Source organism: Hyperoodon ampullatus (assembly GCF_949752795.1).
Source record: "Hyperoodon ampullatus genome assembly, chromosome: 2".
NCBI lineage: Eukaryota > Metazoa > Chordata > Mammalia > Artiodactyla > Ziphiidae > Hyperoodon > Hyperoodon ampullatus.
Genome location: NC_136915.1, coordinates 20,842,390 through 20,868,304, shown reverse-complemented (window position 1 = coordinate 20,868,304; position 25,915 = coordinate 20,842,390). Strand labels below are relative to the sequence as shown.

The window sequence follows — 25,915 nt, the reverse complement described above, 5'->3', positions numbered from 1 at the left end:
ACGAGAGGATATGACAGTGTCTTTAAGGCTCTAAAGAAATGTTAACATGGATGGAAGATTACGCTCATTCAGTGTGGCTCTAATGCAGGGGTCCAATGTTTGGACTAGAGGGATGGTCTGTAAGCCCTTTAAAATTAAAAAAAATTTTTTTCTGTATATTCCCATGTGTTTTTCTGGGGAAAGCCCTTTATATCCTCTAAGTGATCAGTGAGTCCCAAGACAGTCAAGACATGCTGGGTCAAAAGTGTAAGGAGGAAAATTCTGGCTCAGTAGGAGGAAGAATTTTCTATTCCAGTTGCCCCAAAAGAACAATAGTAAGTTCCTTGTCACTAGATTTTCAATCAGAGATTAAACCACCATGTGCCAGGGATGCTATGGGGACTCTTATGCCAAATAAGGGTTCAACTAAATGACTTCTGACATTCCTTTCAATACTGAAGCTGAAGGAACATTTTTCCTATTTGGCACATGGCTGTCTTCAAGTCCACCTAAATAAAAACTGCTTCAACTTCTTTTAAAAAATGGATATCTTCATAATGAGAGCTGGTAACTGAAATGTCTGCAATTAAAATATCAAATCATAAAGGCTTAAAGTTTTGATTCAATAATAAAAAAATACATTTTAAAGGTATATTATAATCTATTATGAAAAGGGATCTTTAAAATGTCCACATTTATACACTACCAAATGTAAAATAGATAGCAAGTGGAAGCAGCAGCATAGCACAGGGAGATCAGCTTGGTGCTTTGGGACCACCTAGAGGGGTGGGATAGGGAGGGTGGGAGGGAGATGCAAGAGGGAGGGGATATGGGGATATACGTATACATATAGCTGATTCACTTTGTTATACAGCAGAAACTAACACAACATTGTAAAGCAATTATACTCCAATAAAGATGTTTAAAAAAAAACTGAAGGATTAAAAAAAATGTTCACATTAAACTCTAAATAATTTATTCAAGGAAATCACCACATTAAAAAAGTTTGAATCTAAGATTTCTATCTATCTAAGAAACCATTAAAACTTACCTGTGTGCCATACGTACTGAACCCACACATATGTACTAGCAGCAAAAAAAAGCCATTGTATGGGGATGAACAGCAGACATATTATATTTGACGTGAATGCTACACAAACAAAAAATACTGAGAAGGCCTAAAGGGAAAAACAAAATAAAAAACATATCTTAGAACATGTTAATTTCAAACAGAGATTATTAAAAGCACGTTGGACAAAATCTCTGAAACTGCTATGCAATAACTACAGAACAAGTTACAAAAGGAAATTTTAAATATTTAAAATCACCCATATAAAAAGTAGTCATTAATTTAGCATTAAAGAGTAATCCTATTTATGGCCTCAAATCATGAAGAACTGGACCAGAACAAACTGAGGTTGATTCACAGTGAGTTTACTTGGACTCCACAGGTGGGTTACCTAAAAGAAACAGAATTTTAACACAGAAGAGGCTCCTCTCTCCTCACAAAATATTACTAAAGAGACTCATTCTTAAAGGATAGGCTGTTGGAGCACAGATGAAACACAACTGTGGCAAGAATTACACTGATGTTAATAATTTTAATAATGCAGCTTCCTCTGGACACATCATTATCTATTACTAACAGGACGTGAGCTCGAAACCATCTTTTCAAGGCATGGATTTGTACCTGTAGAAGAGGTACAGGTTTAAGATGTGGCTCTGGAACACAACAGAACTACAGGTCAACCAAGGGAGCAAGCCCAGGCCTATGCCCTTGCTCTAATCCAGTAGTTCTCAAAACATGATCTGGGGACCCCTGAGGATCTCTGAGATCCTTTCAGGGAGTCTTCCAGGTAAAATAATTTCATAGTAATACTAAGGCATTATCTGCCTCTTTCATGCTCATTTACTCAGGAGTATGGTGGTGTCTTCTAGAAGTTACACAATAAGTGATATTGTAATCACCTGAGTTCACAAGCAGATATGGAAATCCAGCTGTCTTCTATTAAGCCAGACATTAGAGAGATTTTCAAAAATGTAATCAATCTTCTAATTATTTTGTTTTGGAAAATAGTTATTTTTCATTTAAAATGTAATGTGTATTAACATGTAATGGGTTTATTATTGCTATTTTTAAGTGAATTAAGTATTCAATTTTTATTTTAAATTTTATTTTATTCTAAATAAAAATTTAAATTTTTTATTTAAATTAAATGAGTATTAAAAATTTTTCCAGTTTTAATTTCTAATATAGTAAAAATAGATAGATGTAACCTACATAAATAAAAGCTTTTTGGAGTCCTCAATAGTTGTTAAGAGTGTAAAGGATCTGGAGCCCAAAAAGTCTGAGAACCATTGCTGTAACTCGAACCCAGTCACAAAGCCAGTGATAGGGGCTCCAGAGGTACTTCAGAGTAGAACTGGGCAATTACTGCTTTATCCACTACTCTGTCTTCCTCCTGAAATCCTCCCTCCCTCCCCTTCTTTTCACTGGAATGGTAGAGGAGGGAGTAAAATGATTTGATCAGTGGGTTTAGACAAAATAGCCTTAAAGGCTAGCTTCAGTCCATAGACCCCGTTACTCAATACAGTCACCTAAGTATTGCTAATAAAATCTACTTTAAACATTTTCACTATCAGTTATTGAAGACTTTCTTAGAAGGGTAAATAAATCTTTTACACTTGAAAAATATATATATTAATAAACTTACCAGTCCCTGGTATCTGAAGGAATCATAGACGCTTCTGATGAAAAGCCAAAATGGCCACAGGTATTCAAATCTGAACTCCAGGACAAAATCTGCCAGGAGGACGAGTGCCCACACTACCAGGAATTTCAGGTATAAAAACGTACTGCAAAATATAAAAGAATTCAAGGTCATTTGTGAAGAGTTAGAAAAAGAAAATTCACTGCTTTATATAAAAAGAGACAAAAAATATCTTCCTATACTATGAAAACAATGGAGATAAAGGACAAAAAGAGATGCTGCCATGGCCCACCTAAATTTTAAAAGCTCTGGTGTTCATTCTGAGACCCACAACTATCAAAATAAGATGATGACCCAAAATGCTTAATTCCATTTAAGATGGAAAAGGCCCATTTAAATCTCACCACTATTTTAAAATGTGCTAAGTATCTGACTTCAAAATACTGCAACACTCTCAAAATTACAGCTTTCAAGCTGTTCTTCATTAGAAGAAATGTCGTGGTTGAGTGGCTTGAAATTTGCTGTTTCCCCACCCCTCAACATCTGTTTGAAGAGTCTTTGAAATTCCTGATGCACATCCCTACATGCTTGAAGAATTCTGTCTTTTTCCCCCCGTTTCTCCTCTTGCCTCTCTCTATAGTATTCATGTGAATTAACCAAACAACAACCAAATGACTTCCCAAAACAGACAGAAATTAACTTAGGGAGCAGATGCCAATCACTTCTAAGGGCTGTGAGGGTACCAAAATGTACATTAAAGAAAAAAACCCTGAAAGATCCCAGCCTTGCTCTAGCTGAGATGTTAATGTGTGCTCCCACTTCCCTCTGGACTTACGTTAAATAGAAACACACCTTGATAAGCCAGTCAGAACACATATCTAACCACTGTGATACCTCAAAGCAAGGTAAGGACATGGATTAAAAAATATATTTTTCATATAATCTAAAAGCCCATTCTTCCAATTCATTAGTTGTATCATAGATAATAGAAGCTTTCAGACTCTACCTATTAATAAGCCCCTAATTCTAGGTCTTTAATCTGGTCAATTCTGGAGCAGGTTAAATTTAGGTATTTTTTTAAAAGGTTTTCTAAGATATACAGATGGGAAGTACCTAAAATTCACTTTGACTCGGGCAACAGCCTTGCATGGTGTTTTGCAATACAAGCATTCCAATATTGCTGATTAAATTAGCTGTCTGAATATACAACGTGAACAATAAAATCAAAACTTTTAATAAATAATTTTGAAATATATTAAAATAAGGTACAAAAAGACTTATATTCTTGGGGGTAAAATTAACAAAAGCAGGATCCAGCACTGAGGATTCTTTCTATGCCCTATAAAGCCACACAGGTAAAAGATGTCAAGAACAGACATATATGACCCTTAATGTTACAGTATCATAATGATACATAATTTGCAAGTAGGGTCAATTTCTAATACTAATTCTTGGTAGAACTTCTTTGGGCACAACAATAAGTTTTGATTAAGAGGTTTGCTGTAGGATCAAGGAACCCAAGGCAAACCACAACACAAGCCTGAATCTTTTTTTTTTCCCCATATATTTATTTATTTATTTAGGGGCTGCATTTGATCTTCATTGATGTGCGTGGGCTTTCGCTAGCTGCAGCGAGCGGGGGCTACTCTTTGTTGCGGTGCACGGGCTCTAGGCGCGTGGGCTTCAGTAGTTGTGGCATGCGGGCTCAGTAGTTGTGGCGCACGGACTTAGTTGCTCCGTGGCCATGTGGGATCTTCCTGGACCAGGGCTCGAACCCGTGTCCCCTGCATTGGCCGGCGGATTCCTTACCACTGCGCCACCAGGGAAGTCCACAAGCTTGAATCTTAAGTCCCACCTTTTAGTTTCATTTCATTAGAGTCATGTTAGCCAGATGAGGACAGAGCTCTCATTCTCATTCATTAAATCCATCACTGATCCAGTGGAGAGTAAGGCATAGTTTGTTAGAAAGAACGACTGAGCCACGCAGGCATTCAGGAGCACAAATCTAGTTTGAAACTAGATTTCCAAGCTTGGCTTTACAAGTAAAAGGATTTTTCCTTGTTTCTAGAATTGTTTCTAGGTTTTAAAGAAGAAATAATAGCCTTTCATCCATATTCCTAAGGCATTTAAGAAATGTCATGGAAATGTATTTACTTCTCTCATGAATCCTTTTCCCATGGGGCTGTGTCTGGAATGTAGCCGAATAAGACATGGTGGGTGCCTCATCATGTCTAGCTGTCACTATTCCCCAAGTGGAGAAGACAGAGTTCTACCAACTGCTCTCTGCCCCAAATGCTCCCAAGCATGGCAGGATCCTAGTCTAGCTGGCAACATACCATTTCACTATATAGAAAGCATTATCCTAAGAATGGCAGCCTGTTGAATACTTTTTAATAACTCAATCATTTAAACCTAAGGCATTACAAAAACGATCATCTTTGTTACAGTGACTACTCATTTTCAATTCTGTAACTTCAAGGGGGTTCCTTTTTATATATTTAATTTCTTTTCAAACAGCTGCTTTCATACCTCTGATGTTCCTGGACACCCAGTTCTTATGGAGTCACAGTTTGGAAGTACAGATATCTAAGGAAACTTGATCTTTCACAAACACGTGCTATACCCTCAGCTTTCCTCAGGCTCCCCTTCTAGGTGGGCCTGCCTCTAAAATCAAGAGGCAATCTTAATTAACAGTTGATTCTACTCTAGGACTAGTTTTAAACTTTAGAGATTCATTTCAATCTAATAAGAGTTTTAGAAAGTTTAAGACAGTTGCCTGATTCAGTATTCACTGAGCCTTCTATATCAGTAAATTATGCCTATCATCCTTCTATAGGTACACGTACAAAAGTTAAAAGACAAGTAAACTAAAATGACTGCTCATCAGTGTAGAAAACCTAATTCCTTTCCTTCCATACTCTGAAGGTCATAAGATTTTGCCAAATCCAAAGAGATGACATTCTAAAGGGGGAGAAAATTTTAGACAGGGTTGTTTTTTTTTTATATAAATTTATTTATTTTATTTTATTTTTATTTTTGGCTGCATTGGGTCTTTGTTGCTGCACGCGGGCTTTCTCTAGTTGCGGCGAGCGGGGGCTACTCTTCATTGCAGTGCACGGGCTTATCATCGTGGTGGATTCTCTTGTTGTGGAGCACGGGCTCTAGACACACAGGCTTCAGTAGTTGTGGCACGTGGGCTTCAGTAGTTGTGGCTCGCGGGCTCTAGAGCGCAGGCTCAGTAGTTGTGGTGCATGGGCTTAGTTGCTCTGCAGCATGTGGGATCTTCCCAGACCAGGGCGTGAACCCATGTCCCCTGCGTTGGCAGGCGGATTCTTAACCACTGTGCCACCAGTGAAGTCCCTAGGCAGGGTTTTAAACCCTTAACATTCCAAAATATTTCTTTTAAACCATGAAAAAAATATGATTAAATATAAAATATTTTTATATATATAGTTCATAATATGACTTATGGCTAACTTGCTGTTACTTTAATTCTCTGATCCAAATAAATTTACTAATTACTATAAAATATCTTGAACAAAAATTTAAAGCATAATTGCAACAAAAAGATACTTTCCATAATAATATATTGAAACAAGGGCAGACCAATAACATCTTCTGATGGTCTGATTAGCTTCTACCCTGGGTGCCAGTGAAATACAGAAGAGATATGCAAACATTAGGCTTAATGGTGGTGACTCTTTCACAGTGGATATTAACTATAAGATTCTTTTTTCCCATTCCATTCCCAATAGAATTCCCCATTCTATCCCTACCCTTGCCATTTACAACCATTTTTCAAAATTGAATCTATTTAGCAATACCCTCCATCTATGGATTAATCACCTATGATTAATGAGAAGTAGTATTGAACATTCTTCTTTTTCCATGTAAAGTGCACCTTCTCTCTAGTATCTCTAGCTGCCTGTCACTTAGATCATTTTCTGGAGCTCATATAATTACCACAGGGTGGCCATCAATCCTCAGTACCTGACCTTTTCCCTAGGCAGACTAATGGCCATTTAGTTCACTTGGGCCTCACCACAGAAATGAGTCTGTGGAATATTTCACTGGCTGTGCTAGTAGTCATCTATCACAATCCCAAGCTTTCCTGTCCTCTCCGTAACAGCAACTGTGAATCCCTTTTACCTTTCAGTATGTAGCATGATACCTCTTGAAACAAACTGCTTTGCCTCTACTGTTATTGAATACTTCTCCCTATTGGACATCACCTCCAGAATGTTTGCCCAGCCTCTTGTCCAGGTGGTATCCTGCTGAAGTCTTATTATATGTAATTACAGTTTTGCTACTCCAAGTGTGGTCCATGGACCAGCAGCATCAGCATCATGTATGAGTTTTTTAGGAAAGCAGTATTTCAGGGACCACCCCAGGCCTATTTAATCTAAGGCTGTGTATTAACCAGATCCCTAGACCCTTTGTGCATACATTAAAATTTGAGAAGTATTGGTTTATTGTATAAACTTCTCATAGTCATAGAACTTCCACTGAATTCCACAATTTCTCAAAAAGAAGACAACGATCTACTCAGATCATCAGTACTTATCTCCAAACTGTTAGTTCTCCATCCCTCAACTGGGAACATTCAAACTGTTCAGGGTTAATTCTCCCATTTTTCTACATTTCTTTCTGAGTCACAGACAAGATCCTAACCTAAATACAACTTTAACTAAATGAAGCACTTCCATTACTACTTATCCTTCAGCACGCAGCATGAACATCATTTCTTCAAAAAAGGCCTCCCTGACCCCACAGTAAAGACTGTTACCCCATCATATGTTCATATAGCATCCTGTACCACAAGAATCATGTTATAATTAAATAACATTTTGTATAACTAATTGTTTAAATGTAAAGTCCACAAGAAGAACAAAGGAGCTGCCCATTTTGTTCCCTGCTTTATTCTCAATGCCCAGCACAGAACCTTGCACACCAGAGAAACTTAACAAATAGTTGTTGAATGAATGACCTGCCGTGCATAAGAATGTTTAGGACCAACAGTAGGGCTTTTATCAAAGCACACACTTACAGTGAAGGTAGAGAGAAAGATGATGCACAGGTGACTAAGAAGGGTGTCTGAACAAAGCAACACCAACGAAGATAACAAATACAGCTTCTGCCTGAAGGATTACCATGCACCTGCTCCCAATCTGTTCTCACTTTTTCCACTAGGAAGAAAGAAGTCTTATCAGCCTTACTCTGGATGCCAGACTATCACTCCATTTAGCCTTCCTGCCACTGGTTCTGACTACTGTGGGGGTCCTCAAAGTATCTTCTATTAAGCCTAACATTAAAGAAATCTGCAAAAATGTAAAACCACACCACACTTCTCATGCATTTATTATTGTTATTTTTATATGAACTAGTAATTACTTAAAATTTTTGCTTTAATTTCTAATCCAGTAAAATTTTTAGATATAACCCATACAAACCAAAGCTCTTTGGGATTCTCAATCACTTTTAAGAGTATAAAGAGGTCCCAAGACAAAAAATTTGAGGAATAGTGGTCTACAGAAAGTTGTGCATGAGCCTCAAGACTAGAACCACTGCTAATTTCTGCAACCACATCCTTGTGTAAAATCCAGAAAAGGGGAGCAGGCTGAGAAGACCTAAGCTGTTCTGTACTTTTCTTTTCTATTCTGGGCCTCCTGCAGACTGCAAAGAAAACCATTCTAGAGTCAATCACTCACACACACACACACACACACACACACACACACACACACACACACACTCACTCACTCATGCTTATATACATACACAGCCACTGGAATGACAAATCTAACAGTGTGAAATATGTCCAATTTAAAAAGAAAAAACCCTAGAATGGAAATCACTAAAAAAGCTTTTAAGAATTGTGTTGTATAGTATTTTTCTAAAGTACTATATGACTATTAAGATATCAGGAACAAGTACTGTAACCTAATGCTACTGGAAAGTTTAAAGTTTTAGAATTTCTGCTTCAAAAACACTTTTAATAGTGTGGACTCTATGGGGTTTGGGATTAAAAGAGGTAAAGAAGACATCAGGAGAAGAAGACAACCCACAGGCCCTAAAAAATTGTGTTAACATTGTACAAACATTAGAAATTCATTTTATAAATGAATCAAGTATTATGCTTCATATCTTTAATAGCAATAATCTACCTAATCATACCTTATGTTTATATCGCACTTGTGTAACTCTTCCAAAAGCTTTCATATTATCTCATTTTATCCTTACAACTATGACATAAGCAAGGCAGTTATTATCATTTTATAGGAAAGAAAACTGAGGAACAGGGAACTAATAGGCTGCAAGACACTGTTGAAAGAGCACAGGAATGGGAGTCAGGAGACCGCAGAGAACAGAGTGAATTCTACATGCACTGCTGTGTTGCTGCTAAAAAATTATAAATAAATTTCTGTGTAAAGAAATGGACATGATTAAATAAGGAGAAAACCCAAGAAACTTTTGTGTAAAACAGAATTCTATTTTTGTTAAGAAAGAAATATATATGTTTGTTTATATGGATCAAAGAAGAAACCATACTTATAAATTATATAATAGTGCTCATTCCAGAGCAAGAGGACTAAGCTCTTTTATGTTATACTTACACGTTGTCATACTGCTTTAATTTTTTATAACAAGCAGGTATTACTTTTATTTTCTTAACTCTTCATTTTGAAATAGTTTTAGACTTACAGAAAAGCTGCCAAAATAATACAAGGAACTCCCTTATATCTTTCTACCCAGATTTCGCAAATGATAAAACATTTTATCAAGTTTCTATCATTCTCCCCCTATATATGTATACATAGTTTTTTTCCTGAACTATTTGAAAATAATTTGCAGATATAACGTTCCCTTACTCCCGAAATTCTTGAAAACAAGAATATTTTCTTATATAACCACAGCAGAATTATCAAAATCAGGAAATTAACACTGATGGAGTACTATTATCTGATCTACAGAAGTTATTCAAATTTCAGTAATGAACTCACTAATGTCCTTTATAGCAAGAGATAGATAGATAGACCCATTGATCAATCAATCCCAGTCCAGGATCACATTTTGCATTGTTGTCACATCTGTATTGGATTATTTAATGGAAAAGAGATTCTCATTTTGAGAAGGAAAAAAGATTAATGGCCTTGCACAAGACACTCCTGGTACCTGTTGCTTCACCTGAAAAATGAAGATAATGACACCTGTCCTTCATGTAGTAGAGAGTTTGAGAGGCCATAAGAGTTATTACACATAAACACCATTCAGAAAGGGTGAAGTAGCACAAAAAGTAAAACAAAAAGAGGACAGACTTTGGGGTAAGGCAGATAGAGGTCTCTATCAAGTGGTGAAACCTCCTGTAATCTCAGTTTCCTCACCTGTGAAACTGAAGCTAATATCCTTACTGGAACTAAATAACAGAATGAAGATAAAATTATAGTAGTAACAGCAAACAACTTTTTGAGCAGCTCTGTGTCAGGCACTATGTTAAGTATTTTACATGACTTATCTCAATTATCCTTAAAACAATCTTATAAAGTAGGTAATATTATTTACTATCTTCATTTTACAGATGAGAGAACTGAGGGTTAAAGCAGGTAGATGACTTGTTTAAGATCAAATAACTAGTGTCGGGGACATTAATCAAACACAAGTTCATATGATGTTAAAGCCCATATGCTTATCCATCACATTGGACTTTCTCATCTCTTACTAAATGTTTGATAAATATTATTTCCCTTCTTTATATCCCTTTGTGTATACATATTCAAGTTACATAATTCTTTTTTAAAAATAAATTTATTTATTTATTTATTTTTGGCTGTGTTGGGTCCTTGTTGCTGCGCGCGGGCTTTCTCTAGTTGCGGTGAGCGAGGGCTACTCTTCATTTTGGTGCGTGTGCTTCTCATTGCAGTGGCTTCTCTTGCTGCGGAGCATGTGCTCTAGGCGCGTGTGCTTCAGTAGTTGGGGCACACGGGCTCTAGAGCACAGGCTCAGTAGTTGTGGTGCTCGGGCTTAGTTGCTCCGCAGCATGTGGGATCTTCCCGGACCAGGGATCGAACCCATGTCCCCTGCATTGGCAGGCGGATTCTTAACCACTGCGCAACCAGGGAAGGCCCCAAGTTACATAATTCTTTAATTCTCCAAGAGAACCAAGTTTTTAAAAAATGAGCAGATGTGCTTTGTGAAAGAATAAATACTCGGTACCTTAATTCATAAACTATGAATTTGTAAACACACTATGAAGCTCTGCAGAAAAAGATGTTAAAGTCAAATGCTCTTTACAGAAATAGCTATGGCACAAAAGATGGGACAATTCAAGACTGCTTTCCAACAATATTCATACTCATAGAATGGTCATTGTAAAAGAGAAACGTGTAATTTAAAAATAAAAAGACAACTAATTTTTTAAAAAGCCAGAAACACAATGAACCATGAGGTATAGTTTGTCAAGTCTAGAAAAAGACAAGAAAATAATACTTATTACATCTGAGACAGAAGACTCCAGCCTTAGTATTTCTCGCATCTGAGACAGGAGTTTTTGTTTGACCATGAACATGGCCCCCATTTTCTCCAGAGCTCGTGACCTCACTACAAGATGGCAAAGTACTGACTTGAGTACTGAGCAGCTTATTTGGTTTTTAAAAGTGTTTTGAAGATGAGCAAAGTAATAATATACTTTAAAAACAGAACGAGATTATTTCTAGCCACCTCCCCTGTGCTGGGTAGGAAACAGATCCCAAACACCCTTAATAAGTCAGTGATCTCTATGGATACACCTGAAGTGGGCTATATGCACCATTTTAATCCACTAAATGCAAAACCTCTAAAACAGAAATGGCAACAGAGGAGATGGGGTGAGGGATAAGTTACTTCTGATGTTATAACCCCGTGAGTCAATGTGAGCATATCATCTTTAAGGGCAGCAGAGGAAAAAATACAAAGGAATGAAAGCCAGTGCTATGAAGGGGCTTCAACGTCTGGGGATGACAGGCATCTTAGAAGGTTGATGAGCTGAGGCCAATTTGATGTCAGTTAAATTAAATGTCAAAGTAAAGATAAAAAGCCTCAAAGAATATACTTTAACAGCTGATTACATTTTTTAAAGTTTCCATTACCAGAATGCATATGCCTGAAGGTGAGAGACCTTGAGGAAATAGTCACTCCTCAGGTATTTGAAGAAATCCACGATGGGAAAAAGAAAGTCCAGCAGAGGATATGTGTTTCTACTGTTGGTAAGTACCATTCTACTTATGCCGCTTGTTGAGCAGAGAACTTATTTTTCTTCTGGACCTATTTCTTGAAAACTATCCAAGTAAAATAATTACACCCAAATCTGGGAAGCCTAGAGAATAAAGTAAAAACTATATTTGAAGAGCACACTAAATTTCATGAAGAAAAGTAATCCAATTATAGTATTTCACTTTGATCTCAACTAAGTTTATAAAATTTCTATCTGACCCTCCAGACTCCACAAGATACATGTTATATCTCGTTATAGCCCCCTAAGTATATCACCTGGACGGTAGCCTAGAAAATGACAAAACAAAACACACATACATACACATAAAACCCAAAGGGTTAATATGGAGGAAATCTGGGAGAAATGGCCAAAGAAAAAGACTCTGGAAATAAAAGTGTTTATAGAACATGGATTGGGTCTACAATATATAGGTATATAACAAGAAAGTGAAAATAATAAGCTATTAAGTCTACCATTAAAATCAGTCTCCAAATCTAGTGAGGTTCAAGAAAAGCCACGAGGTATCAATGTGAAGAAAAAGGAGAGTATCATTAACAAAACAGGAAGCTTTTAAGCCAATAATCTGGAATAGATCACATTCCCTCTTTTCCCTGCCTCAACACATAGCAGCAACTTAAAGGGATTTTCAAAACATCTAATGAAATGAAACTGCCAAGAATGCTCATATGAGAAGAATCATAAATGAAAACTGGAGGAAAGTACTTTTTTTTTTAAGGTAGTATACTACTAGCAAAAATTAAGTACAAAATTCCAGTGTGGCAGATTTGTTTCAATGTATTTCACAGAAACTACAAATACAAGGGTTTAGCTCAACACCTCACTAGAGGTGAGTGAAAACATTTCAATTTCTAATTTCTCCATTGTACTTACCCCCCTACCCAATACCCCTCTAAAACAATACTGCATTTATCACTTTTATGTCAAGTCCAGCATAGCTGAAGTTAAGGCCTACCAAGATTACCAAAATGCTTTTAGGCTGTGAGGTTGCAACACTGGTATCTGGGGTTTCAGTTGCAGAACACATGTACACTCAAGGCAGCCAAGGGTCATGCCAGCCTCCAGTGGCTTTAGTAAGCATAGCCCAAAGGAGTCTAAAACCAGGCTTAGGAAACATCATTAACGTGGGCAGGAAAAGCAGAGAAGTGAAATCTCTGGAGATCAGGTTATTTAGACAAGGGTCTGAAAAAGGAAATTAGGAAGCTGAGAAGTATGTAAACTTTGACCATTTAGAAAGTCAAAGGCCAGAAAACTCTTCTCTGAAATAAGGATGGGAAAAGGTACTGTATATACCAGGGAAGTCCCGAGTCCTAAAATGTAGAAGTCAGGTACAGTACTACACTGCTTAAGCTTCAGGCAACATACTACAAGGAGAACCCAGCACACCATGACAGGAGGTATCCATAAATCCACCAGTGAAGGAGTGCTTCCTTCAACCACCAGTAACAAAGCTATAAAATAATTTCCTGAAGCTTAAAACACCTGCCTTACTTAAAATTCTTATATTACTTACTTGGGTAAGGAACAGTTTTAACGGCAGAGACTTTAAACATAAATGTTTCTGCCTCTGTCTTTTACTCACCGCACCTTATCTCATCTTCCTACTATAAAATCATTAATTCTCAGAGGGGAGTAGGGAGCCTGGCAAGATGAAAGGTGAATGAACCACCCGGAATTCCCTTAAGCCTTTTAAAATCTACATAGCACTCCAACCCCACTTCACCTGGAGAATCACTGCATGGAGTAATTAGATATTACTTTTGGGAGCGTCTGGTGCGTGTGTGAAGGCAGACACAGGGAGAGAGTCACTGCCCTAAAACCTGAGGACCTCTGAAATGTTATAGTTAGGTAGAGTTATCCATTTTACTTTCTCTTATTAATTACTTTTTTTCATAATTGCCAAAGTACTTTCACATCTATTTTATTTGAGTTAGAAAATACATATTCCCTCACATAGTGGCAACTGTGTACTTCATCATAAAATAGTACAGGGCAAAATTGTTAATGCATCAGGTGAACCACTAAAACAGCAAGGGAAAATTTAATTCAACTAAAATATTCTTACTTGAACAGGACTCAAAGTTCTTTGGAACCTCAAAACCACTGTACAAATTTAATTGGGCATTATTATGGCCTCCTAGACTGTAAACTCCTGAAAGACAAGGAACCATGTCTTATCTTGTATCCTCCATAATTACCAAAACAATGCAGGTTCTTAAATGAGTAGAATGGATTGGCTTATATTCATTTATTTACTAATTCACTTGCTCAACATTTTCTGAGGACTGAATTCCTATTCTCTGTCAGGCTCTATACTGGCTCAGATTTTTTGAAAATGACATTGATTTTAGCTCATAATAATGTAAAAGAAAATAATCACCATTCCTATTTCCTTCCTCTTATTTTTGATTACTAACTTGACTGGAATAACATTTCTATACATTTCAGTTTTCAAATGATGGGCATGTATATAAATGTAGGTAATATTAACATAATGTTAAAATCCATTTTCCATCTACCTTGCCCCTGAAACAGAATTCTACCACAGCCATTATAATGACAATAATGATATCATTTGACAATCACCTCAGTCACAGTTGCTGGACTGGAGCCCATGATTAAAAGCATCTCAGCAACAGGATTTTTTTTCAGCAAGACCAAGCAGAAACTGACCCCTTGTTTTGACTACTCAACTTTTGTTTGATAGTTGTACCAAACCTATGGTCTTTCCTGACTCCTTAAAAATAAAACAAATATGGTAAACTGCGATAACAACTACATGCTAAATAATGTTTGTATGAAGCATGCTAGAATTTATAGAGTTTCACAAACTGTACATTATTTCCTCTCAGTCCTCAAAACTCACTCAACAGGTGAGAGAACTGGGGCTCAAAGCGGTGGATGCCCTGCCTATCCCACACAGCAGAGCTGGGACACTGAGTCTGAACCTAGGTCTCCTGACACTCCCAGTCCAGTGCTCTCTTCACCACAGCTGCCTCCTTGCTACGCCAAGCTCAGAGAGCTGTGCAGACTGAGAACATGAAAATAATAAGTCCATGAAAAGTTATGCTGTGAAACAGTAGATAGTGGTTATCAAAACTGTCAACGGAGCCTGAGAAAAAAACAAAGCTCTCTATTTAATGAGATAAAACTTGGCCAGACATTGAGAAACAAAATGGGCAATGGTGTGAAAAACAATTTAGTGTAGACTTAAATGTGATGATTAACAGAAATTTGATACTCACAAATCCTCAAACACCTAATCTGTAACTAGCCCAGTCATTCTGTCTGCTTTAGAAATAATTGGAAATTTTCTAAATCTTTTTAAAAACAAAATTGTAAAAAAAAAAAAAACCCCAACACTATGGTCTTGTTCTTCAGACAATAATACTCCATAATATAAACTAAGAAACAGATAAGTGAATGAAACACTCATTTGATATATGATGCTCCAGGAGAAAAGAAAGTAGAAATATATGTAAGTTTTTTATTAACGTTTAACCTAAAGAATGCCAAACATAGAAGAGTAAGCATATTTGAGAGCTGAAGTACTGTTGGTTTTTTAAACTTTTACAGATGAAACTCTGAATAACTTGCATAGGGCATTTACTATTAACCTTTAGGGTAAGAAAATTCAAATTCCAAAAGTGCATCAGTAAAATAATAGACCTTCATTAGACAATAAATTTACTTCTTCATATTGATGCACACTGATTGAGTGGTTACTATGGGTCAGGTACTAAACTGGGCATATTTGTTCAAATACCAGAGAAGTTGAAATACAACAGAAAACATGTAAACAATATGGGATTCCCAATCTTCTCACTATAAACAGAAGTACATCATCATATGTTACTGTAAATAGCAGCCATTCAAATGGCACGGTTGTCCTTGCTCTACCAACTCTGTTTAATACGCTTTTTCTATTCTTGTGTCACTATTAATATTAAATTGTTAAAATCTTTTTCAATAGGCAGAGGGAAAACCCTTCCTTTATTCAAGAATTATAGTGTGTGTAACTTGAAGAGAACTTTCCCCCACCCATTAAATCTGTAGGAAAAATGGTTTTTGCTTTTACAGTTTTAGTTTAAATGATCAGGTCTGATTGATTCAGCATGGATTTTGGCCTGTTTTACTCACTGCTACACCCTTACTAGCTAGAACAGGGCCTGGCACATAGTACATGTATTTGTTCAATGAATGAACTCTTCCTATGATCTGTGGCTCATTACATAAGGATATATCTAAAAACTTTTTATTTCAACTGACTTCTTAACCCTTTTAAGCTTGAAATAAAAAAAAACACCCAATGTTTACATCAGTCAGCTGCTTGTGGAAAGGAATCATTCTAAATGTGTAAACAGTAGCATGTGCAAGGTGTACAGCTATGCTAAGGCAACTTGGGTGTTATCAGCTACCTCACATATTTCTCTAAGTCCCACAGCTAGAAGAGCTAAACTGTAAAACACCAATTAAGCTTATATGCACGTCCTGAGAATTCTCCTTTGTAAACTAATTACTTCTCCTCTGAAATCATTTCTTTATCAAGGCAGGTACCATTCAGAATTAACATTGTGAGAACCAGCAAATAACAGTCCTACACAAATTTTGCTTAGGGAAGCTGGGATTCTCACTAAGTTGCCCCATGAACCTGTTGTCCTTCTACCCCTCAGTCCTGAATTCAATTTCTATTTAAAGGGACACTGCTTTGTTTTTGGAGAATTAAAACAAACTAAAAACAACAACAACAAACCACGCGAGTTTGGAGAAAATCCTTAAAGGGGTTCGAAGAAAACTATCTGCTTGGAATTGTCAAAATAATGCTGCTGAGAAAATGATCATCACTCCTTCTGAGTCTGGAGCGGGGCCACAGGCCATGATTTGGGGGTATCGGCTTCAGCCCTCGGTGCCAAGTTTGAGATCCCATAAAAGAAGTAAAAGGCGAAAGGGGGCAACGTGGCCACCTGCCCAGTCCGCAGAGGGACCGCGGGGCCACTGTCTGCTCCCAACTTTGTCAGCCTTCCCCCGCACCAGTGCATATGGTCCACGCGCCTCCCGACTCAGGCCGTTGACTCCCGGGCCGGAGCGGGCTGGGGGACCAGCGGAGGCCCGTCAGCCCCTAGAACAGCCCCGAGGGCCCGGCGGCGCGGATGGGGAGGGGGTCACCGCCCCTCCCCCCCGGCGGGGCCCGGACAGTCCCAACGGCGGCGCGGCGGCTCCCTCAGCCCGCGCCCGCCGCGCCCTCCCAGCCCGGCCGGCGGCCCTCGCCACGCCCCGCGCCCTCGGGGCGGACCCCGGCGGGCCGCCCGGGCCCCATGGGCAGCGCTCCACCGGGGAGCCCCCGGCAAGGGCGTGAGGCCTAGTCGGGGTTACATAACGGGGCTCGGCCCCTCCAGAGACGGCCGGGGGCCGCGGGGCCCGCGCCGGCGGAGGCGGGGGCGCCGCCGCTCACCTGCCGTAGATGCCCTCGGTGATCCGGTTCCGCTTTAGGGGGCGGCGGAGCTTACTGCATTCGGCGTTCCGCCGCTTCATCCTCCCGCTGGGGGGCCGGGTGCCCGCGCCGCCGCCGCCTCTCACCTCAGCCGCCGCCGCCGGCCCGCCCCGCGTCGGGCCTGGACTCTACCCCTGGGGCCGGTCACACAGACATGGAGCCAGCACCCGGGGGGAGGGGGTGGGACGAGGAGGTGTGGGCTCAGCGCTTCCTCCGCCTTCGGAAACAAAGAAATGACAATTCCGGGGCCCGCCCGCCCCAGCACCAGCCAGCCGCCTGCCCCGCCTCCCCCGCTCCGACGGACGGCCTTCGGGGCCAATCGAAGGCGCCACTACGCCGCTGCCGGCCAATCCCAGGGCCCGCTGTGGCAAAACGGACTCTAGAACCCGCCTCTTTGAAGGACAGAAGAGTGCGCCAATCATTACGGTGTCTGGGCCCGAGTCCGAGCCTATCAGAAAAGACTTAAATAGAGGCTTATAAATAGGCCCTATAAATATAACATCCTATATTATGCCTTGTTGCGAAGGTACATTTCATTATTATTGGATTGCATTTCATTGTATTATAATCCACATTAGAGCATACGGTGCTGTTTTCATTGTAGGCTATCACTAGCACCCTATGAAATCTCGAGGCCTGGGTTTGCGGCATGTGCGTATCTGGGCTGAACTGTGATCCAGTCAGTCGCATCATTATGTAAGGGGCTCACAGCACACTTCTCATCCGGGAGGCGCCGGGGACAGCGCCGGGGGCCTTTTCTGCGGAGCCTGGAGTGCCCGGGGGTACGAATGACAAAGCAACACACACACACACACACACACACACACACACACACCAGCGACGGGGGTACGAATGACAAAGCAACACACACACACACACACACACGAGACACCCGCCAGCTTCCCGCGACGTGGTGACAGCGCGGCGGCCTATCGGAGGAGGCGCGGGGCGGGGCCGCTGCAGTCCTGCCTCCTTGAGGTGGTGTCACAGGGGGCGGCGCCGTGGGTGCGCGCGACGTCGCGCGAGGTTGCTGGGGGTGTGTGGGGCGGTGCGGCCCGGGCTCCACGTACGCAGGGCGGGCTGGGCGGCGGGTTTTGCGGGCACCGCGCCTGCTGCACCCGGCGAGCGTCGGCTTCGGGAGCGTCTCTGCCCCCGGGCAGAGGTCTGGAGATGCGGGGATGCCGGGCCAGCGACCGTTCTCACCTAACATTCCTAGAGCCCCGATTTTGTGCCAAGAACCGTGCTAGGTGCTCTGCATCTATTTGTTCATTTACCCTTGCAACGTAGGTATGGCAAAATAACAATTAGAAAAGACAACAAAAAATTTTTTTAAGAGAAAAAGATGAATGTATGTCGAAAAGAGGAATGCATGTCATTAAAGAAAACTGGGGAAATGTAGCACAGTTGCTGGGTTGTGGGGAACACCCATGGGTCTCATCACCTTAACACAACTACTGTTAGCATTCTATATATTCCCCTTTCTTTCCAGTTTTCCCCCATGGATGATATATTATTACTATTACTGTTGTTCTTATTATTAAGCAGAATAGTGATCATATTAGATATTCAATTTTGTATTCTGTTCTTTGCCTAACGTAAGCATTTTTACATGCTATAATTAATGCACCCTTCCTAAATATTTCTGATGATTGCAAAATCTCCTGTCAAGTGGCTGTACCAACTTAACCACTCACCAACAGTGGGACAGTTAGATGGTCTTACAGCACATTTTAAAAACTTACAGGAAGCAGATGCCGTCTTTTGTCCTGGGATGCGTGGACCTCTCCCTGCCCTGTGATCACCCCCTGAAATAAAAACCCGCCCCAAGAAGGAACTTGTAATTTACACCAAATGCGTCATCCTCAACTGCTGCTCTTTTACTTTATACTGTCACAAACCTTCAAGGATCAGCCAGTGCCTGAAAGAGAAAACCCATTCTCTTTATTATGGCATCCAAAGATGGTCACAATGGGGACCCACCCCTATTTTCCAGGCCTCCTCAGGCAAGCAAGCCTCATCTACTCACTGTCCTAAACCCACTAGTACAACCTTATCTTCCCTCCTTCCTGCCTTTACTCCTACAGAGAGCATCTCTGTCAGTATTGTTCCTAACTTGTGGTTTCTTGGGTGAGGCTTGTCCGTCCACCTAGATGAAAAGCTTCTTGGGGCTTGGATTCATACCCTGTAGAGATGCAGTTTAGAAAAATGGCAAGAATATCTGCTTTTTCACACCAGGATTGAAATTCCAGCTTGGCCACTTACTAGCTTGGGCAAGTTACTGTATGTCTCAGAGCCTCTGTTTTCACTCAGGTTTGTTTGAAGTCTTACCAGATGCTGAACTCTCAGTGCCAGGCATGCAGTAGGTAACAGCAAGTCATTTCTGTTAACAGTATACTTGTTTTCCTTCCTTCACCTCTATTCCAGCACATTGATAAAGTGTCACCAGGCAGCCAAGGATAACATACTCTGTGAGCTCAAAGTTTCACCAAGGCTGTCCATCACTGTGAAATGCTCTGCTTGGAACCACAGAAAAAGACTTCAGTTGCCAGGGCAGGTTGGTTCATGGAGAAGGATACAGGCGGAACCTAAATCAATATGACTGGAGGCTGAAAGGCATAGGTACATGGTGAGGTCATGGCTCCAGACTCCATGGGGTTCATCAACCTGAATAGCCCTCCTCTCCATGACTGCAAGGTTCCAGATTACCTGGGCCAGGGACTAAGACAGTCAACTCTGTGAGGTTAGGAGCCATATCTGTGGTCTTTTCCACTCCTCACTGGGTCCCTGTCGTCTAGGACAGTGCCACGGCACACTGTGGAATGGGTAGGTGAATAATCCAGAGAAAAGATGAGAGAGGCACTGGGGACACATGCCAGCTTTCTGGAGCTCACTGTCTAGCCTGCCATCAAATAGGTTCCTGACAAGGGCATTCCATGCTGTGGAGAAGTGTGGAGTGGCTGGGTGTTACTGGAGTGTGTGGCTGGGAGTTACTATTGGGCAACAGACTATCTGAGAGCAGAGGAAGGGCAGAGAGAATCCCAGGGTTGGCCCAAGATGATGCAATCTGGAGGTCTGGGTTCCAGTCCCAATTCAGATGTCAACTCACTGGTGTCCAGAGTTGAGTCACCTGCCCACCCTGTGCCAAGATCACCTCTGGGAGACACTTCAAGCCCTATGTTTAGAAGCAGAACATGTTAGCTACATTTTACAGATGAGAAAACCGAGGCTCAGAGAAAACAAGGTCATGCAGTTGGTATGGTAAAGGAATTTGGCTTGAGTCACAAGCTGAGCAATATGAAGCCTTGATGCTCTGGTGCCTGTACATGGCTCTTGATGGTAAGGATTGTTGATCTAATGATTGGCTGGAGTGGGATGATGGGAAAGGCCTCCCTGTCAAGAGCCCTAGGACACGCCACAGTAAGTCTGCCCTTCTCCATTCCCTTCCTCTCACACCTCCTGTCCCAGCTGGACCCTGTATTTTCCTGACCGACCATAGCCCAAGCCCCTCTGGCTCTAGCCAAGTTCCAGCCATTCACCTCTGCAACCTGAAAGGACCCTTTGGGATCCTAAGGGCACAGAACTGGGCTGAGATGAGGCCTGACACAGAGCTCCCCAGTTCCCCACACTGCCACCACCAATCAGGAAGCAGGGGAAACCAGCAGTGGCCATTTTACAGATGAGTAAGACGGGGAAGAGAAAATCATTTGCTCTCATTCAAAAGACCAAGGGCCAGGGCTTCCGTGGTGGCACAGTGGTTGAGAGTCCGCCTGCCGATGCAGGGGACATGGGTTCGTGCCCCGGTCCGGGAAGATCCCACATGCCGCAGAGCGGCTAGGCTCGTGAGCCATGGCCACTGAGCCTGCGCGTCCAGAGCCTGTGCTCCGCAACGGGAGAGGCCACAACAGTGAGAGGCCCATGTACCGCAAAAAAAAAAAAAAAAAAAAAAAAAAGGCCAAGGGCCAGACAGGAATTCAGGGCTGTTCCTCCTCTTCTGGGACTTTCTGATGGCCAAGGGGTTGGGATTGGCATGTGAGCTTCAACTGAGCTCAAAATAGCTCAGAATAGCCTGGAGAGAGATCATCACACCCTATTTCACATGTGAGGAAATTGCATACCCACCTCTTTCAGCAGCTTCGATCCCCTCAAACCTGCCAGGCACGGCTGGCCCAGCTCCCTTGAGCTTTGTTCCTGTCCCACGTGAGTCAGAGAAAAATCCAGACATTGGATGGCCACCTCCTATACGTGTGTCTGTATCCCCCAGAGAACCCTGTTAATGAATGATGTTCATAGTATGTTTAGAACAGAAACAGTTTAGAAATAGCCCAGCTATCCCACAAAGGGGGCTGGTCAAACAAATGATCACACATTCTTACTGTGGAAATCAGTGTGCCATGGAGAATGATGACACATAGCACTTACTATGTGCAGGCACTCCTCTAAGTATCATATGAATTTTGATCTAATCCTCACAACAATCCTATGACAAAGAGATTACTACTGGTGCCATATTACAGATGAGAAAACTGTGACACACACAACTACTGAGGCTGAGCTCTAGAGCCTGCAAGCCACAACTACTGAGCCCATATGCCACAGCTACTGCAGCCTGTGCGCCTAGAGCCCGTGCTCCACAACAAGAGAAGCCACGACAATGAGAAGCCCACACACTGCAACGAGGAGTGGCCCCCGCTCGCCGCAACTAGAGAAAGCCCGCGCACAGCAACGAAGACCCAACACAGCCAAAAATAAATTTAAAAATTTATTTTTTAAAAAAAGAAAAGAAAACTGTGACACAGAGAAGTTAAGTCATTTGCCTAAGGTCACACAGTAAGTGATAGAGCTAGGATTCAAACCCAGGCAGTCTGGTGTCAGAGCCTGGGCTCTTATCCACCATGATAGTGTTATAGAAAGATTTTTCCTGGCTTGGAAACCGCTTATGATATTCTGTTCATGAAAAAAGCAAGTTACTAAACATTTGCTATATAATCCCTTTTTCGTAGGGGAAGAAACAAGGCATAAATTCACATGAATAGAAAAAAATCTGAAAGGATATATACACAAAGAAGTAGAGCTGGTTTGGGGAGATGATGAAATCATGGGTGCTTTATGTAAGCTTTATGCACCTTTGCATTTTTGAAGTTTTCTATGGTAAACATGCCAAGCTTGTGCCATAATAATAATGCTAACATTTATGGAGTGTTTTCTACACATGTGACACTTTATGTGCATTACCTCATTTAATCTTCACAACCATCCTGTGAGATCGACCCTGATTTTCTCCACTTTACAGATAAAGAAACAGACTCAGAGATATTGGTAGTCTTACCGAAGGTCACACAGCTAATAATTTGCAGAGCTAGGATTTGAACCCATGTTGCCTGACTCCAATGCTCATGTTTGTTAAATGAATAAATTATTGACTTAGCCACACTTTAACCAGGCATGCCCAGAGCAGGATCACACACCCTTGGTGTGGACAAGCTTCCAGAGAGGAGATGGAGGGCCTACCTACCTCCTTGGTCACAGCTCATGACTGAGTTTTACAGTACTTGACTCGGGTGAGGAGGGCGTGGTGAGTATTCTCATAGAGTCCTGTTTTTTTACAGAAAACGCATGATTACACGTGAAAGCTGCAGTCTCTCTGACTTGATTCATCACACCCGGAGGAAGCCTGGTCACTCAGAACAGGAGGCCACAGTCATGGCACCACTTGCTCACCTTCATTTCAAAAACACAGGTTGCCAAGCATGCTTACATAGTCTCACATTTATAATAACTCTGTGAGGAAAGCAAAACAGCTCATCTTATTTGACTCATAAGGAAATTGAGACTGTGAGTTGTTTAGTTAATGGAAGGCAGAATTGCAAAGAAGTTAACAGCACAAGCCATGGCATCAGATGGATGTGGGTTGGGTTCCGACTCTGCTGTTTATTAGCTTTGTGACTTTGGGCGCTCACATCACCTCTCTGAGCCTTAGCTTTCTCATCTGTAAAATGGGAGTGGTGATGCCTGTACTCACAGGCTTGAGGGGAAGAGTAGATGAAATAATGTATGCAAAATGTTGGGTTCAGTGCTTGGCATTCCAGAAATGGCAGCTGTTATTCAGTCAACAGATATTTATTGAGCACCTACTATGGACTAAGCATCATGTGCTGAGGATACAACAGTCAAAAGTCCCTGGTCTCCTGTTGCTTGGATCTGAGTCAGCGAGGGCAGGAGCATGCAGATACTTCGGTGGAAGGGTGCTTTTGGCATAGGGAGTGTCAGGTGCACACAGAACCTTTTCCCCCCAACATTTTGTTATGAAAAATTTCAAACATATACCAAAAAAGTTGAAAGAAATGTTCAGTGAAAAGCCATTCACCTCCCACCTAGAGTAAACAATTAACATTTGATTTGCTTTATGACATTTCTGGCCTAGATCGCCTGTGCTTTTTTGTACTAGGGGCCCTGCCTTGAAGATTTGGAGTCAGACTATCTGGAACTGTCATCAGAAAACAGGGGTCTTCTGCAAGAGTTAGAGAGGAAGATAGAAAACTCCCCTTTTGACCAGTCTTCTGGGAGAGGCCACCTGTGGGGCTCCCCTCCCTTTAATAAAAAAAGCCTTTCTGTTCACTGAGGAGCTTGGTCCTCTTGTCAAGCGGTCAGTCCCTCACTGAGGCAGGATCAGGACACACAGTGGGTTAGGATGCCCCTGTGAGAACCAGCTGCCGTCATCACTGAATTTGCTAGCTGGTAAACGCAACCATCAGGGGCTCCAGGCACAGGAGCTGGCAACCACTGGAAATCTTTGGTGTCCACCTGCCTGACATTTGGTTTCCCTGGGCTGCCTGGCTTACAACCTGCTGGTACAGGACCCATGCCAACAGGGGTCACATTCACTTATCCCCCTCACAGGCGAGTCCCTCTTTAAGGAAACCCAGCTCATAAGAAGTGCTGATGGCCAGAAAAGGACCAGAAATCAGAACCAGGACTGACCATGAGGGCTAATCTCTAGAGACCAGGGCACCTACTCCCTTATTTACTGTTGAGATAGCAGAAGCCTTAGAATCCTACATTCCTAGACTTTTAGAAGTGGAAGAAGACTTAGAAGTTATCTGGGCTAAAGTTAAGTGGTTAAACACCCACGTGCACAAGTCAGACTGCCCGAGTTGAAATCCCAGCTCTATTACTTACTAGCCCCATTAACTTGGGCGAGTCACCTAACCTTTCTGTGCCTCAGCTTCCTCTGTTGTAGTAAAGGCTAATAGCCCCATCTCACAGGCTAGTTAACTGAGTTCATACATGTAAAGTACCTAGGACAGTGCCTAGCATGCTAAGTGCTTAGTAAATTTTAGTTCCCGAAAATACCTAAAGCAAAAGTAACCAGGTAGTGGTTTGCAGCCATTTTTTTTCCTATGCATGTCTTAACATACTGTGTCATTATTATTTTACAAAAGTGGGATCATACTTACACACTGTTCTGTAATTTCCTTTTTCACCAAATAACATATCCTCTGTGCCGTTTTTGAGAAACCTTAAAAGCATTTTCCTCTGGATTTTCCCCCATGTTCAGAACCATCATATGGGTGGCAGATTGTGTGTCCTGTAGTTTACTTAACCAGTCTTCTACTATTGGACATTCAGGTTATTCTCAATTTTTTCACTTCTGTAAATAAAGCTGTGCTGAGCAAGAAGTGACTGATGTCAATGACTGTATGACCTTGGGTGTGACCTTCTGGGTCTCAGTTTCTTCATCTAAAAACAAAAAGACAAGATTCTACCGGGTGATTAAAATCTCCCTTGATCCAGATATGAATCACATGCCAGACATCTCTGACAAGCAACCATCAATTTCTGCTTGCATTCCCCTAGTGACAGGGTGCTCACTACCCCATGAATGGTCAATAAAGTATCCACTCATGTTGGGTCAAAATCTGCCTCCCTGCTACTCCTAGCCAAGTTTTAGTCTCTGGGCTCCCATAAATTCAGTCTATACTCAGTGGCCAGTGGCTGGCCAGTGCAGAAGGTAAAAAACTTTGATTCCTCCCTCCCTCCCTTTCTCCATGCTTACTATGTATTAGATCTTCTGCTGAGCAAATGGATGTGACCACAGGAAAAGTTAGCTGCAGGGTCAGAACTAGATCTCAGGTGCCCTAAATCCTATTCCAGGGGACTGTCCTCCATTGTGGGTTGGGCGTGCTAAGGCCGGTGGCCATCCTCAAATGCATTGCAGTGTTCATGCCCCAGGCGGAGTCCTGGGATGCTCTGTGAGCAGGTGACCAGAATGGGGGACAACTTTAGCCTCACCAGGGTTTTACTAGAGCTGGACCCAGGCCTCTTTTCTTTTCTCCCACCTGTCCTTAAGAGATTTAGAAACAGGTCAATTTAAATACAGTTTCAAATAAAAATAATTTCAACTGTGTAGCTCTGAGGAGTTAGTCCTCTGTGGGCCCTGTGTCCTCCCCAGGGCTTAGCATTGCTCTTTGC

General features: G+C 41.5%; 1 protein-coding gene across 1 annotated transcript in view; it reads right to left on the bottom strand.

The window, feature by feature from the left end:
- The window catches only part of MACO1 (macoilin 1), a gene marked incomplete at its 5' end in the record, with an annotated part of 56,973 nt that extends 39,486 nt beyond the window's left edge, over nucleotides 1–17,487 (bottom strand). The window contains 3 exons of the mRNA XM_079697480.1: nucleotides 1,031–1,157; nucleotides 2,694–2,835; nucleotides 17,408–17,487. Of these exons, the coding sequence (XP_079553606.1) occupies nucleotides 1,031–1,157; nucleotides 2,694–2,835; nucleotides 17,408–17,487 (349 nt within the window). The remainder of the gene's footprint in view (nucleotides 1–1,030; nucleotides 1,158–2,693; nucleotides 2,836–17,407) is intronic.
- Between the last annotated feature and the right edge of the window lie 8,428 nt (nucleotides 17,488–25,915).